Source organism: Sapajus apella, unplaced genomic scaffold (genome assembly GCF_009761245.1).
Source record: "Sapajus apella isolate SASKATOON/1434 unplaced genomic scaffold, GSC_monkey_1.0 scaffold39, whole genome shotgun sequence".
Taxonomy (NCBI): Eukaryota; Metazoa; Chordata; class Mammalia; order Primates; family Cebidae; genus Sapajus; species Sapajus apella.
The window spans coordinates 18,396,257-18,413,143 of record NW_022436979.1 but is presented as its reverse complement, the minus strand read 5'-3'; the positions used below and the strand labels follow the sequence as shown (position 1 = coordinate 18,413,143).

General features: G+C 52.5%; 1 protein-coding gene across 1 annotated transcript; it reads right to left on the bottom strand.

Annotated features, from left to right (window-relative positions):
- Positions 1 to 2,105: 2,105 nt before the first annotated feature.
- On the bottom strand, positions 2,106 to 4,692 carry HELT (helt bHLH transcription factor). The gene is given in 4 exon segments (XM_032298594.1): positions 2,106 to 3,144; positions 3,541 to 3,776; positions 3,888 to 3,997; positions 4,297 to 4,692. Coding segments are annotated over 4 exon segments (1,005 nt in total). The 5' UTR covers positions 4,456 to 4,692; the 3' UTR covers positions 2,106 to 2,644.
- Positions 4,693 to 16,887: the final 12,195 nt, after the last annotated feature.

The window sequence follows — 16,887 nt, the reverse complement described above, 5'->3', positions numbered from 1 at the left end:
ATTTCTAGGTTTGGTTGGGCCTCTCTTGGAAACCATTACTATACAACTTACTTAAAGAAAGTGGGGGGTTTGGGCATAAGAAACCCAGACAGAGGGAGACAGGGGTGGGGGCTAGAGCTGGGAGGCTGGAGGTCATGTGCTGTCAGAGACGGTGCAGGAAGAACACATGAAAGTCACAATCAGATTTGAATCCATTCAATTTTGTAGTGACATTTTTAATCTTTTGCAAAGTCAAACTATTCCAAGTTTGACTTTTAGCCAATCCTGGAGGATTGGGACTTTGGGTGAAGGTTTCAGAAAAAGACACAAAACATACATGCGTATACACACACACACACACACACACACACACACACACACACCCCACACACACGGGGCAGGGTGGGGAGAGAGAGAGACAGAGAAAGGGGAAAGGAGAGAAAGGGGAGGGAGACTTTTATCCTAAAGTCATTGTAAATCCAAAGCAGGGTTTTATCCTGCACAGTTAAATGAGAAAGGAAAAAAAATCAAGAATACCAACATTTGAGGTACAAAGGCTGTCATGGACCAGTGGAAGTTTGCGAAATTATATGTAAATGACCGCAGTTTTTACTGTGGTGGCCCCGTGCATTCCCAAAGCTAATCCCAAAGAGAAAATCTACTTAGCAAAAGAAAGTTTTGTCTGATTTGGTTAACAGTTGAGAAGTGACAAAAATGCTGAATATATTAATAATTTATATTTCCAGGGTAACACTATATCTGTAATGCTTCACTGCCGAAGGGAATTCAGATTGGCTTAGTGCTCACAGAAAAAAACTCTGAAAGGCCTTCTTCATATTCTGTATCCAGTGCTGATGAAAATGGGTGTAAGACATGTGTTCCAATAATAGGCACCATCCATTCTCCCCATTTCTGCATAATTTGTTTTTACCCCATATTGCTCGATGTATATTTGTTACCCGGGAGGGCTGCCTGGTCTCACTCTCACTTCCATGCTCCAGCTCTACCACTTGATAGAAAGGCGAGAGCTCACATTTTACAGATATTTCAAGAACCTCTGACGTGCAAGACCTTTTCTAAAGTTTATAGATTTTTCTTGGCAAAATATATACATGGAAGTTTCACTTGATGGGCAACGTAATGAGGGCTTCTTCTTTTTTTTTTTTTTTTTCGCCTGTTTGTGCATAATGAAGTTTGATGGTTTACAAATTGCAGGTCATCCCATCCCATGACCTCAGCAAACAGTCTAGGTCAGAGCTTTCTTAAACCCTGTCCAGAGAAATAGAATAAGTTAATTTACAGTCCTCTAGCGGATCTGAGAGAAGGCAAATCACCACAGTTTAGATAAATGTCCTCTGGAAACAGAAAAACGTGCTACCTAATTTCAAATCATTTATTTAAAAGGCATTAAAGTTTATGGGGGAGCAAAAGTTCAAAGACAAAATTTAAATACCCACAAACACAAATTTCGCTAGTTGGATACCTTGTTTATTTTACCTACTTACATAAAACAACCGTGAGCCCTATTTTGCCCTTTCAGCCTTAGAGAAACAGGATTTTAGCTTGCCGTTTTAGATGTGCCGACGTATCGCTATTTTGTGGATAAGGCACAGATGCACTGAAACTGAAAATCACAAACCCTTGAAAGACCACTAGCCAAGTCTCTCCTGGATTCCAAAGTTTCCTCACCACGTTGTGGATGGAGCGAGATGAAAAACCAAAAAGAAAAAAAAAATCCCACCAGGGAAAGGATAAGGAGGCCTTTTCTCTCCAGGCCCGAGAGCCTAAACGGAGAGCCCAGGGTTCCATCCTGCACCAGTGGGAGAACGGTGGAGCGTGGCGGGGAGGGAACAATCCCCTGAGGGGTGGCGTCTCTCGCCGGGTCGCCCAGCGCCCCCAAGCCGGCCTGATCTGTGCGCACAAGGCAACGCCAGCTTCTCGGAAGCATCCGGCACCGAGTTGTCATCTGACTTTGCTTCTAAGCCGCAACTCAGAACTGCACTTGGTTCCCGTATTTTTTAGAGGTCTGTTTAGACTGTAACCTCAGCCACGCACCCGGCTGGCCCGGGCTTCGCCGCATTCCAGACCCGTGGGCGTGTGGCTCGCGTGCGTGTGGCACTTGCCTCTGGGTAGGAAGCGCGCCCAGATCGCAGCTGCAACAATCCGCCTAAGTCCTTTTGGGGCAGTCTTTCAATCTGCGTTTTCCTGAGAGCCAAGTAGAGCATTCTCCGCTTCCCTCTTTCTCTGAGGCTAACGCTCAGGATGCGCGCGGGGCCAGCCCAGGGAGCCGCGAATCCCGCCTTTAAGCGATCCTAGAATATCTGCCTGAACCTCCACTGAACGTCCCCCTCCCTCAGACTCCGCAGCGGGCCCCTCACCAAATTACTGAGGGCCGTTACCCTGCTCCCTGTCAGCGATGCGCCCTTGGCACCGCGGAGGGGATGGGTTGCGGATGAGCAGAAAGTAATAAATAAATCCCTCTCTTTGGGTCTTTATCAGAAAACGTTTATTACCGGGGGAAATCCTTCAGAAGACTCACTCGCTCTTTGCCTCTCCTCACCCAGTGTTTTGGGGGCACAATATTTACACAACATTTGTACAATATATACAGCATTTCTCCTAAGCAGCACCCAAAGCGCAGAGAAATCTGGAGGGCGAGTGGGCGTCAGAGCACCGGGGGGTGCTGGGGCGTATGCAGGTTAAGGGCATTGGGGTGCGCGTGGCCGATCCGGTTGAGGTAATGCCGGTCCAGACACTGCACCGGCGTCAGGAACTGGCTGTGCGGCTGCGCTGGGCTCGGGAGCGGCACCGCCGCGCTGGGCAGGTAGGGGAGCCCAGGACTGCGGGCCGCGCCTGATGGCCAGGGGAAAGGCCCAGGACCAGAGCCCTGTGGGAACACAGCGGCCTCCCCGGGGCTGTGGCCCGCGAACTCTGGCCCCGCAGGGTGCAGCTGATAGGAGAAATCCGGCTCCGGGAGTGAACCCAGCTGCGGAAAGGCAGGCTCCGCGCCCAGGCGGGACTTGGACTGCAAGAAGGCGAGGATGCGCGCGTACTTGGTGTCCTTGGTCTCCATCCGCTCCACCGTGGTGAGGTAATGCACCAGGTTCTTCATGCACTCGTGGTAGCCATAGTGGAAGTAGTTGGCAAACTCCGCTAGAAGTTCTGCTGGAGGAAGAAGAACACCCGTAGGAAGGACACACCCTGAGCGCCCCTTCGCCACGGGAGCCCAAGGCGGGTGCAGGGCACCTCCCATCACATTTTCAGGCCAAAAGTTCCCATTTGAGGCCCGCCCTCGCCTCTGCGCAGTCTTAGAGACTGGCAAAGCACGTGCAAACGGCCCCTTTCCCTGAGAGCCTGACCCCACTCACCCCGCCCGAGAGGAGGCGATGGCACCAGCCTTCCTGGAAACCAGTCGCCGGGTGGGGAGAGGGCCCTGCCCTCCGGGAGAGCGGAGCTCCAGTAGAGCTCTCGGGAACGCTCCGTCACTCCCCTCCCAGCCCCCAGGTCTCTGGGTGGCGCAGGAGCCCGGCCCGGGCGTCCAATTCCCTAACCTGTGCCCACCTTTTTCCCTTCCCCGGGGAAAATCAGCAGAGTGCAGTGCTCTCAGATACTGAACGGTCATTTCGAGGATCTCTGCCTTCTCCAGCTTCCCAGAACTCTGCAAAAGGAGGAAGAGTCCCTCTCAGCGGCTCAGTGCCTGCTGGGTGGGCACTGCGGATCTGGAGAGGACCAGAGAGTGGGCGCGGCTGCGGATCTGCGCCAGAGCCGCCTGAGGCTCGCCCCGCGCTCAGGCCCCCCTGGGAGGGGCCCGCAAGTGAGCTGGTCTGCGACAGCAGGCCCCGGCGTCTCCGCAGAGTGGCCGCAGAGGCCTCCCCAGCGCCTGCGGCACCCGGCTCCGGGCTGCCAACGTTACCTGCTTCGCCAGGGCCATGGGCACCGTCTTGCCCAGCTCGTTCAAGCAGCGGTTGATCCTGTCCCTCCTCCGCTTTTCTATCACTTTATGCGAAACGGGGGTTCTCTGCGAACAGAGGGTTGTACGTTTAGGATGGCTTTGCCCGGGAAGTAGTCAAAGGCACGACTCTGGCAGCTGCGTGCTAACCGCCTCTCCGGCCGTGCACACTGCTCACACTCGCCCTGGGAAGGGACTCCCGGCCTGTCATACTCGGGACAGTTGACCTCTGCCCTCTCACGCCCGCGCTGGCGCGCTCCCCTTCCAGCAACCCTACCCAGAACCCTGTGGAGATGGCCACCAGCATCCGGGCATGACTACTCCCTGGTTGATCACTCTCCTCCCTCGATCCCACCCCCTTCCCAAACCACTAGAGATTCCTCCAGACGCAAAGTCCCGTGTGGCCACGTCCCTGCCATCGGTCCAGCCAAGTAGAGGGTCGGTGAGTCAGACGCCTCCACCACCAGGGCGCAAGTGCCACTTGGGCTCAGCCGACTCACTTTGCGTTCCTTGAGCTTGTCTGACATCCTGGTCAGTGCGCGCCCTCGGGAGAGGCGGTGGTGCGGAGCACCCGTCCACTCTTCCGCGTCGTGTGCCTCTTCGAGCGTCCCAGGTGGACTGCAGCCTCCCAACTCCGAGGGCTGCCTTATAAAGCGGTCATCTAGGGCTCCAAGTGCATTCACGAGTTGAATTATTCCATAGGATTAGGGGAGCTGCGTTTGGAGGATGTATGCATTCAAGACCAGTTTTAAAGAAGTTAAGAAAAAAAAATTTAGCAGCCGAGGGGGGCGAGCTGGGGGCAGATCAGCTTTGTTAATCCACGTGGCCCTTCAAAGGACACGTGATCGGCCCGGGAGTAACATTTGCATGGCAACAGCCCGGGCGGGAAAAGGAGGCGGTAAACTGGGGCCGGCGGGCGAGCGAGCGCTTGCAACAGTCGCGGGCGCGGAGCGCAGGGGCGCAGCAGCCCCGGGCACCGGGGGGCGAGGCCCCTCACAAAACAGTGTCGCCTCTTTTAGTCCCACCGCTGAGTCTCACACGATCGCCTGTTTACAAATCCCAGCAAGCCCGCCGTCCCAGCGCCGAGTGCGTTTTAAAGCCTGTCCAGAGTCATTAAAGTAATTAAGTAAGCCTTTAATAGGCTGTTCCGCCGGGTTCAAGGGAGAGCTCTTGGAGACGGAGGCGCCCCGTTTGTTCCCAGGCTTTTCTCACACGACTTGGTGACACGTCCTTCTCCCCCCTTTTTGTTTACACCGCTTTATTTGTCCGGACATCCCGGCAGGTGTGGGGCTGCGGCTGGCACACGAGGCTCCCGCCTCGCCTCGCCCCTCCCGCCGCTGTTTGGCACGCGACGCTCTCCCCTACTCCCTGACCACGTCGCTGGCTTTCTTTTCTCCCCCCTCCGGCTCCCTCTTCGCGGGGGGAAGAGGCTCAATTTGTAGCCTATTATCCTATACGAAAATGTCCATTGAAAAGTATGAATAGTTTCATTGGGCTAAATTTTAATAATGCCAGAGGGTGGGGGAGGAGAGACTGGCGGGCATGTGTGTGTGTGTGTTTGTGTGTGAAGGGGGGGTGGGAGGATTGGGGGGCAACACGGAGAAGAGTGGGCCGAGAAGAAAAGGGGGAATGCAGCTGGCCCAGACGAGCATTATGCGACGTCACCTGCGAGAGGGGGCGCCTACAGACCCCTATTCATTTGCCTAATTTTGGTCAATTTAACAAACTTCAGGAGAAATTATTGTGGCTTTGTCAGGGAGGGTGAAGCCTTCTGATCGAATTAACAGCATGTTTTGATCCGGTAAATGTCATTAGAAAGGGAGAAACAATCGCGCTTAGAGGGCTCTGAGTAATGCGCCCAAGTGGAGACGCCAAAGCGCACGGCTCACAAAGGGAGCAAGTAGCTGCCACAGGGAACTTTTGTACCCGCCCATCGCCCAAGTTTTGACACAAAAAGGCATTATTTCATACTTGAATACGTTTAATCCAACGATTGTCTATTTTCTGCAAACATATTTTCACAGCATTGTTAACTTTTTATGTCTCCCTTTCGCGGGCGTCTTTTCTTAACGTTTGGGGGCGGGAGAGCGCAGACACTTTGGGCATCAATATTTGTCACTGAAAAGGGCCCCGTGAAGTTTGGGAAGTTGATCTCTTTTTTATGGTTTTAGAAAGCGAAAATATCGGGGGAGGAGGAGGGAGGGAAGGCACGAACAGAAACGAGGGAGGAAATTTGCTGGACGGGCCCAAGGGGAAGGAGGGGGGCGGCGGCGGCTGGGAAGTCTCTGGGCCGCCTGCGCCTCTGCGGGCAGTCTGGCCCCGCTGCCGGAGGCCTCCTTCCCCGGGGCGGGCGTTCCTCACACTTGCGGCCTAAGATCCCACACTCTGGGGGCTCCGAGCTTGTGGGGTATGGGTGGCGGTGAGCTTTCTTGCAGATGGAAACGATAAAAATGATTTTTGTTTTATGACCCTTTCTAGAGCCACCCAACTCTCACCCCTCTAATCTTTTCCATTTGGAAACAGCTGAGACTGCTTCTTAGATTTTTCTTGTTTTCTGCCTGCCCTTTACCCTGTCTAAAGTCTCTCTACTCTGCAGGGCAGTGGCAGGGACTGGCGCCCCCCTTGGGGTCATTAGACCTTGGCAGGGGTGAGTAGGCGGCGCTCCTCTCGCTGGTGGGACCCGGGAGCCCCAGGGCGCAGAGCCAGGCCTGGGGTACCAGGCCTCAGCGAAGCCACCTGCCCACCTGCGGCGGGCTGGGAGGTAGGTGTGAGGGCTGGGTCTGCACCGCGCACCCCTAGGGTGTCCCTCTCGGTCCTGCCTCGTCTCCTCACGACGTTTCTTTTCTGCTTCACGCCAGATTGGACAAGATCCGCACCCTCCCAGGTTGCTCTGCCAGCCGCTGCCAGTGCACTCTCAGGGGTTGTCGATGTCAGGATATTCACTCGCACTCAAAGGGATTAAACACGAACCCTTATCATCCAAATTAACTAACGTGAATGGGTAAAAGGGAGCGCGCACACTTCGCACTCCCACCCCCATTTTTAAGCCAGTGGCCCGGGCGTTGATCCTCTTACTGCCGGTGTTAACCGCCAGCTGCAGGCACCTTCCACGGGCCAAATTTCATTCCATGCACACTGCTTAATTTCCCGGGTTTGGTCTCGGCGCTGGGCTCAAGGCTTGCCCAGGGGCAAAATTTGCCGTGTGCAGGTGAGGGGGGCAAGGGAAGGCAGGTGAGTGGAGAAGTGGGCGCAGGTGGGCAGCCTCGCCAGGACTACCGCTTCAGGGTGGGGAAGGAAGAGTTTCCTTTTTCCCTTCCGGACCCACAGGCCTGGATCACTCACGTTGCCCCAGAGTGGGGCGCCTCAGAGCCGTCTTCCCTTTGGTCCTTCTGCTCAGGGTGATGATCAGGAGTTCCCTGACCCTGACATAGTTCCAGGCAAAGAGAGAGCAGAGTAGGGAAGAGCCGAGGTTGTGGGAGCCAGCCAGCCTGCCTGTTGAGATCACAGCCCCATCGCCCAACTGGGTAAGACTTGAGGCATGGTCCTGAATCTACTGTGCCTCAGTTTCCTCATCTGTAAAATGGAAACAATTATGTCTGCTATGTTACCAGGTGGTCACTCCACTGAAATATAAGTAAATATAGACACGGCACCTAAAAGAAGACTGGACCGTGCAGTTAGTGGTTTTATTTTGTCTGCAAATCTCTCCTATGGTGGCTTTTCTGTGTTTCACAGGATAGTGTGGAGTTTGCACTGTAATACAATTTTTTTTTAGTCGAAGTCTCGCTCTGTCGCCCAGGCTGGAGTGCAGTGGCATGATCTTGGCTCACTGCAACCTCCGCCTCCCGGGTTCAAGCAATTCTCCTGCCTCAGCCTCCGGAGTAGCTAGGACTGCGGGCTTGCGCCACCATGCCCTGCTATCTGTGTGTGTGTGTGTGTGTGTGTGTGTGTGTGTGTGTGTGTATTTTTAGTAGAGACAGGGTTTCACCATGCTGGCCAGGTTGGTCTCAAACTCCTGACCTCGCGATCTGTCCGCCTCATTCTCCCAAAGTGCTGGGATTACAGGTGTGAGGCACCGCACCTGACTTTGTTATATGATTTTCTCACTCATTTCATTTTTTCCCTCATGCCTGAGAAAGATCTAGCCTCCCTGAAAAAGCCACAGTAATTCTTCTTGAAGTTTGTTAAACTGACCAAAATCAGGCAAATGAATGGGGGCCTTTGGGCGCCCCGGTGACCTCATGTAGTGCCACTGGGCAGCTGTGTACTCCAGTGCATGTGAGGCTGAGAAGGGCTCTGAGCACGGACCCCCTCAGCATCATAGCAGTTCTCAAGGGACTCAAATATGAGCATCGAAATCAAAAGAAATCTAGGAAGCAAGACTGCTTGGAAGTTAGACAGTGCTTATTAAATATTACTCTGCATTTAGCCTCCTGGCATCTAAGGACCTCTGCTGGAGAATATAGCGATCACAATAGTGATTATTATCATGTTTGATACTATCTCTTTAGCTCCATAGGTTTGACATGTAGATAGCAAACACTGAAAGGCGAGTTCTCTTGTGTTTCCTTCCAATTTTTAGAAACTGAGGATCTGTGGGCTTGGGGGTGGGGGCTGGATGGAAAGAAAAGAATATAGTAACTTTAGCCAAATTGCTCTAAGACAGAGTTCTGGATGACTTCGAATCCCTCCCTCCACCCTGCCTCAGATACTCACGTAGACTTTCTAGACATATGAACAGAACTGGAGATTTCATCAAATGTGAGGAGCCCTGGCCGAGAGCGGGAAACACCAGCCCGGCTGGCCCTCCTGACTTCTGAGGTGCCGGGAAGACGAGGCCTGGAAGGAGCCCAGCTCCTGGGCTGCTATGAAGTGGGCAGGATCACAGGCTGCTCTCTCTGGAAGGGCCCAGCAGAGCAATGGCTCCAGCACCCCACTTCACCCTCGAGGGCCCTGAGGAGCCATGCAGAGACCGGGATGCCCGATGGCAGGTGCGAGCTGCCCGAAGTCTCCCATTTAGCATTTGTGAGCTCCAGGGCTGACAGCCTTGGCTTCCTCCTGTCACTGCGAAGGAGGAGCTGGTCAGACCCCCGTGATTAGGGCTGGCAGCCATTCTGTGGGATGCCTGCTGCCCGTGGCGTGTGTGATCACTGTCGGAGGCATCATCGGCTGTGTCTTATGCCCCCTTTACCCCTTTTTCTACCTTTCCCAAGTCCAGTGGTAATGGCACATGGTGAGCACCGACAGTTCGCCCAAGCTGGCAATTCCAGGTAGAAACGGACCCGGTCCTGCCTGCTACAAACGTGCGCTTGAAGAAAGAAGGAAGTACTCATAGTGACGGCCCCAGTGCAGCTCTCCACCACAGTCACTCCCAGTACCCACTGCAGCAGCTGTGGGTGGCATCGGTTACCCTGTTGGGCTGGCAGCTTCTCTGGACTTTCCTTGCTCAGTACCTTTAATTCCTCTGTCCTCTCTGGTCACCAGGAGTACTCTCAAACCAACAGTGATGCCACCAGGAAGAATCTGCCAGGAGATGCTTGTTGGTGCAGTCAGGTGGCAGAGAGAGGGGTCCTGGGGAACACTTGAATCTCTCTAACCACAAGGACTCACACTGAAGGTGTCTGCTGCCCTCTGAACCCCAGACCTGAAAGGAACCCTGAGACATAAGAAACCCGTATGCATGGCAAGGTGACTTCCCAGGGCTTTTATCTTCACCCTCTTCGCTGTTGTCTCTGAAGCCGCGTAGTTCTTTGCTTTCTAGCTCTCTCTCTTTTTTTTTTTTTTTTTTTTTTTTGAGACGGAGTTTCGCTCTTGTTACCCAGGCTGGAGTGCAATGGCGCGATCTCGGCTCACCACAACCTCCGCCTCCTGGGTTCAGGCAATTCTCCTGCCTCAGCCTCCTGAGTAGCTGGGACTACAGGCACGCGCCACCATGCCCAGCTAATTTTTTGTATTTTTAGTAGAGACGGGGTTTCACCATGTTGACCAGGATGGTCTTGACCTCTTGACCTCGTGATCCACCCGCCTCGGCCTCCCAAAGTGCTGGGATTACAGGCTTGAGCCACCGCGCCTGGCCTCTAGCTCTCTTTTAGCTTTAGTACCTGGCAGTGAAGGTAGCAGCAGTGAAGCCACGGTTGCTCATCAGCACCACAATCTATGCAATGCGTCAAGCGCTTTCACCTTCTCTACCCTTTGGAAGAAGAATTGGAAGCGTTGCACACACGCCACTAGAATCTCATGCCTCCAGAGGTTGCGCTTGTTTTCAGTAAAAACTAAGTGCCCTAATTCCTTGCTCCTGGAAATGTGGTCCTCAGAACAGCAGAATATCACCACCCGGGAGCTCGTTAGAAATGCAGAATCAGGCCCGGTGCGGTGGCTCACACCTGTAATCCCAGCACTTCGGGAGGCCGAGGCGGGCTGATCACTGGAGGTCAAGAGATCAAGACCATCCTGGCCAACATGGTAAAACCCCGTCTCTACTAAAAATACAAAAATCAGCTGGGTGTGGTGGCAGGTGCCTGTAATCCCAGCTACTCAGGAGGCTGAGGCAGGAGAATGGCTTGAACCCAGGAGGCGGAGGTTGCAGTGAGCCAAAATCATGCCACTGCACTCCAGCCTAGCAACAGAGTGAGACTCTGTCTCAAATAAAAAAAAAAAAAAAAAAAAAAAAAATGCAGAATCATAGGCCTCTCCCCTGACCTCACTGAATCAGAACCTGCTTCGAGCAACGCTCCCAGCTGGTGTGCGTACTGTGGAGCATGAGCAGCACTGCTGTACTGAAGCTGCACCTTGGGAAGCCAAGGTGAAGGGAACTTTCAGGTTGACCAAACTGGAATGAATTAACTGCATAGACTAAAAACTTCCTGTGCACAAGATGGGTTTTGCAGCCCTCCTTGTTCAAACACTCAGTAGGATGTTTCCAGGACTTCTACCTACTCTATATGCAACAATTTATTTCTTGCATGTCCCTCTGGGGTTTAAAAGTAGTAGATGCTGGCCAGGCGCGGTGGCTCACGCCTGTAATCCCAGGACTTTGGGAGGCTGAGACGGGCGGCTCACCTGAAGTTGGGAGTTCGAGACCAGCCTAACATGGGGAAATCCCATCTCTACTAAAAATACAAAATTAGCTGGGTGTAGTGGCACATGCCTGTAATCCCAGCTACTTGGGAGGCTGAGGCAGGAGAATCACTTGAACCCAGGAGGTGGAGGTTGTGGTGAGCCGAGATCGTGCCATGGCACTGCAGCCTGGGCAACAAGAGCGAGACTCCATCTCAAAAAAAAAAAAAAGAAAGAAAGAAAGAAAAAGAATACTTTTATTAGATGCTCAAAAATGGTTGATTTGTTGTTTTTTGTTTTTGAGAGAGAGTCTTGCTCTGTGGCCCAGGCTGGAGTGCAGGGGTGGTGAGATCATAGCTTACTGAAGCTTTGAACCATTGAGCTGAAGCAATCCTCCTGCCTCAACCTCCTGAATAGCTAGGACTATAAGCACATGCCACTGTGCTGGCTAATTCTTAATTTTTTTTTCGTATGGACAGGGTCTGATCTCAAACTCCTGGCCTCTAGCAATCCTCCTACCTCAGTTTCCCAAAGTGCTAGGATTATAGTCCCGAACCAACTTGCCTGGCCTTAAGGTAGTTTTGTTGATTGAAGGAAAACTGGGGAGGGACTTTAAGAATTATTTTGGCAGCAATTTTGAAGCTATTTCTATAGGCAGTCTCTCACTTGGTCGTATTTTACGATTTATTTTTGGACTTTTTTTTTGAGACAGAGTTTCATTCTTGTTACCCAGGCTGAAGTGCAAGGGCATGATCTCAGCTCACTGCAACCTCTGCCTCCTGGGTTCAAGTGATTCTCCTGCCTCAGCCTCCTGAGTAGCTGGGATTACAGGCATGCACCACCGCGCCCAGCTCATTTTTGTATTTTTAGCAGAGACAAGGCTTCACCATGTTGGCTAGGCTGGTCTTGAACTCCTGAATTCAGGTGATTCACCTGACTTGGCCTCCCAAAGTGCTGGGATTACAGGTGTGAGCCACCAAGCCCGGTCAATTTTGGTCTTTAAAAGGCACCCAGGGCCAAGCAGTGGCCTGCGCCTGTCATCCTAGTACTTTGGGAGGCTGAGGCAGGAGGAGGGCTTGAGCCTAGGAGTTTGAGACTAGCCTGAGCAACATAGTGAGACCTGTCTGTAAAAAAAAAAAAAATTAAAAATTAGCCAGGCATGGTGGTGGTGCATGCCTGTAGTCCTAGCTACTCAGGAGGCTGAGGTGAGAGGATCAGTAGAGCCTAGGAATGAGAGGCTGCGATGAGCCATGATTGCACCACTACACAAAGTGAGACTCTGTCTCTAAGAAAACAAAATAAAAGCACTAAGCGGAAGGAGTATAAATAGACTGATTGAGGGAGACTACTTCCAGGGAAGCAGCAGAGAGCTGGAGGTGTTGCTTTCCATATTTGATGTTAACGTCACTTAGAAAGCGTGTTGCAGGTGCTGTGAATTGTGTCCATTACGGGCTCTGATTATTCTAGGCCATCGGCTTTTCTCTTTGGGCTGATGTCTACAACTCCTTGCACTGTGTTAACTGCAGCAACCATCCAGAAGTCACCGCCCTGCAGAGCTTTGGCTTACCGTGTTGAGGGGCATTCTTTTTTTTTTCGAGACAGAGTCTTTCCCCGTCACCAGGCTGGAGTGCAGTAGTGCCATCTTGGCTCACCGCAGCCTCCACCTCCTGGGTTCGAGCGATTCTCCTGACTCAGCCTCCCGAGTATCTGGGATTACAGGCGTCCACCACCACACCTGGCTAATTTTTGTACTTTTAGTAGAGACAGGGTTTCACAATATTGGCCAGGCTGGTCCTGAACGCCTGACCTTGTGATCCACCCACCTCGGCCTCCCAAAGTGCAGGGATTACAGGCATGAGCCACCTCGCCCAGCCAAGGGGCATTCTTTTATGTTTCTCAGGGAGGTGAAGTCAGCACTTCACAGAAAGATTTCACCTGCTTTATGGGGTTCATTTTCACAGAAAACTGAGGTGTATCTTGCTGAAAATAGATTATTGTAAACTGCCTCAAATGTGGGGCATTTGGGGACAAGGTTCAGGTTAGGAGAAATGTAGATTACAGTCACATGGATAAGGGTTACCGTTTTATGGGCAAGACCCAAGCTGCAGGCATTAGACATGCCACCAGCCAGTGCCAGCAGTGACTGCTCCAGAACTGGCTCTGGGAATGCCACCCCTCCTCTCTGGCATTCTGATTGCTGCTGTCATCATTCGTTCCCCTCCAGAACTCAGCATTTACTGTGTGCCAGGCACTGGGCGGGATGGCCTTGGAACCCCTAGGAGCAAACATGGAGCTTCCACACTTACAGATCCCCACGTGTGGGCAGAAGAGCCATTCTAAGGAGATAGCCTTTGAGGGGAGCCCTACACCTAAGCAGGCCAATGTACCTCCTTTGTGCACTGGCCTCAAATCGGACCCCACTGCTTACATTTTCCATTCACTTCATGTTCTTATGTGAATCTAACCAATTCGAGATTAATTTGAGAATTACCAATTCCCTCCTTTAAAAACCAAATTGGCACTGGGAGCGTGACGAAGTGCTATTAGGGTGAACTGACATAATGAGGTTGGTCGTTCTGACACCAAACTGATGAACGCCACTGAGAAACATGTTTCGATTGGGATGAAGGTAATTTTGGAAGATCTGGCTTCCTGTGGCTGCTGTAACAGATGACCACAGAACAGACGTGTATTCTCTCACAGTCAGGAGGTTCGAAGTCTGGAACCTGCAGCCCTGGGCTGGAGTCATGGCATCAGCCGGGTCACCTCCCTTTGGGGCTTGAGAGGAGAATTCAATTCTTGAGCCCTCGGCCTCCCGGCTGCTGGCATGCATTGGCGTGTGGCCGCATCACCTCGTTCTCTGCCTCTGGCATTGCCTTCTCCTCTGCTGTGCCCCAAACCTCCTTCTGCTTCCCTCTCAGAAGGATGCTTTGGGCTGCCTTTAGGGCCCACCAGGGTAATCTCTCCATTTCAGGATCCTGAACTTCATATCCACAAAGCCATTTTTAGCCATGTAAGGTGACATTCACCAGTTTCAGGAATTAGGACCTGGATGCCTTTGGGGGCGGGTCATTATTTAGCCTCCTGCACTGGGGGAAGTGCCATGCCATTATGTCACACCATTTGTGCTGTGAGAACCCGAGGCCAGCAGAAAGGGCAGAGCATGGACGAGAGGAAGAGGAGGCGGGAGGTGAAAGGAAAACGTCTTGTTTCAAAGCTTGAGCAGAGCTGTCCCTGTCCTCCTTTCCCCCTTCCCCGTCTCCTTCTTCGTCCCTTCTCATCCCTCTCACATCACGGGACCTCGTCCCCCAGTCTCAGAATTGCGGCTGCTGTACGATATTTATGCTGCATTATGAGTTAGATTGTCTTAGTTCACTAACCTACGGCCCTCTTTGCCATTTACAAACACACGTGCATGCACGCACGCACACATGCACACACGCACACACACGTGCACACACGCACAATGCCTCTGTCTCACAGCTAGCCGCTCATCCAGATCCCATCCTTCCCCAGTGCCACCCACATCCCCTCTTTTTCTGATTGGCACTGGGCTTTTGAACATGTCATGCTCATGGTGGCCAAGACCTGGGATTGAGAGATCTGGATATACGTCGTGACTCTGCTTACCCAGCAGTCTTGGGTAACTTGCTGAGCCTGTTTCTGTGACCGTAAAGCAGCGATGATGCTCCCCCTACCCCGCCCCCCCCACCCCGGGCCTGCTGAGATGACTCAGTGCAGCGGTGTCTGTGGAGTGCCTGGCATCACACCTGGACCACAGGAGGGGCACAGGGGCTGAGATGCCCATGTGTTGATCTGGGAGAGCACCTGCTAAATCCTGGAATGGTGCTGGACCCTGTATACCATGAAGCAGAATGCAGTCGCTCCTTTCAGGAGTTGATGGAGCGAGGCAGGCACAGGAAGGGAACCTAGTATAAGGCGGCAGGAGGTGGGTGGTGATGGAAAGAACAAGGGAAGGCTTCCTGGAGGAGGTGTTTCATGAACTGAGTCCTGAGGAATTAGAGTATTAGTTTTCTAGAGCTGCTATAATAAATCACCACAAACCCAGAGACTGAAAATGATGCAGATGTGTCCTCTCACAGTTTTGAGGCCACAAGTCAAAAACCAAGGCAGTGGCAGGGCCATGCTTTCTCTGGGGCCTTAGGGGAGGTTTCACTCCTTGTCACCTCTGGCCTCTGTTGGCTGCAGGGGCTGTCCGGCCTGCAGCAGCACCACCCACCTCCCACCTCCATCCCCACCTGGCTTCTCCCTTCTGTGTGCCCGAGTCTTCTTTTCCTATCCAGCGGCCCTTGCCGTTGGATTTATGCTGCCCAGATAAGCCAGGATGATCTCATCTGGAGATCCATAATTTAATCATATCTGCAAAGACCCTTTCCCCAAATCAACTCACATTCTCAGCTTCCAGGAGGACATATCTTTGCAGCGGGGCGGAAGGGGGAGGCAGGAAACCATTCGACCCTGCAGTGAGGAACAGGTACCGCAGAAAGACAGGCAGGAAGAGTGCATTCAGGAAGGGCTTGGCACCACGAGGGGCACAGGGGCATGGACTAGCTCTTTGATCTTGGGAAACAGCATGCAGTCTTACTAGATCTTGAAATGTGAGGGAGAGTGTGGTGGAAAGTGAATGCAGGGCCAAGTCGGGGGCAGGGGGTTGGGGTGGTGAACTTGGTACCAAGGATTTTAACTTCTTTGTGCCACAATGGTTCAGGTAAAAACCATGACGTTCTGAATCAGAGTTAAGGATGGGCTGAGCATGTTGGAGAGAGAAAATCGGAAGAGTTGCCGGAAGGATTAAATATGGTGGGAGAACAGGGAAAATCATTGCTGGATTTCTGGTCTGGGAATGGACTAGTTAGTGACTCCGTTGATTGATATTGGCAATAAGGAGAAAGACAAAGTCATTCTCAGGGGTCCACCCTGAGCTCAAAGGAGAAGGTTAGGGTACACAGGATAGAATCCTGGGGGGGACCGTGATGGACAAGGAGGGTAGGTGAAGGACACAGGAGGAAGATGGATGGGAAGGAAGGAGAAGGAGAGCTCTGTAGGCTAGTAGGCTAGGATATCCAGGAGCAAAGGTGGGGAGGTGGAGGCAGGAGAATCACTTGAATCCGGGAGGCAGAGGTTGCGGTGAGCCCAGATCATGCCAGTGCACTCCATTTTTCACGGGGTGGGTATGTATATGTGGACCGGGGATGTAGGAGAAGACGGTTCATTTAATTTTGGATATATTGATTCTAAAGTTCAAATGGACAGCCCATTAATGGATGCCTGGAAGACAGCTCAGATGTAAACCTGCAGGCCAGAGATAACAGTGTCAGCTGCAGGACTGACAGCATGACAGTGGGTGAAGTCACTTCAAAAGAGCTCAAAGGAGCTGGGGGTGGTGACCCATGCCCGTAATCCCAGAACTTGAGGAGGCCCAAGGCAGGAGGATCACTTGAGTTCAGGCATTTGAGATGAGCATGGGCAATATAGCAAGATCCCATCTTTACAAAAAAAGTTTAAGAATTAGCTGGCCGTGGTGGTGTCCATCTGTGGTCCCCGCCACTTACGTGGAGGCTGAGTTGCGAGAATTGCTTGAGCCTGGAAGGTCGAGGCTGCAGTGAGCTCTGATTGCACCACCGCACCCCAGCCTGGGTGACAAAGTGGAAGTGTCTTAAAACTATAACAGCAGTAACAACAACAGAAAGAGCTCAAAGGAGAAGGTCAGGGTGACCGGGATAGAATCCTGGGGGACCCTGATGGACAAGGAGAGTAGGTGAAGGACATCACCAGGAGGATGGATGGGAAGGAAAGCGAAGGAAAGAGAAAGAGAGCTCGGAAGCCTGCTAGGATACCTAGAAGCAGGGGTTCAGGTGGCTTCAAGAAGGAAGAGAGGGTCA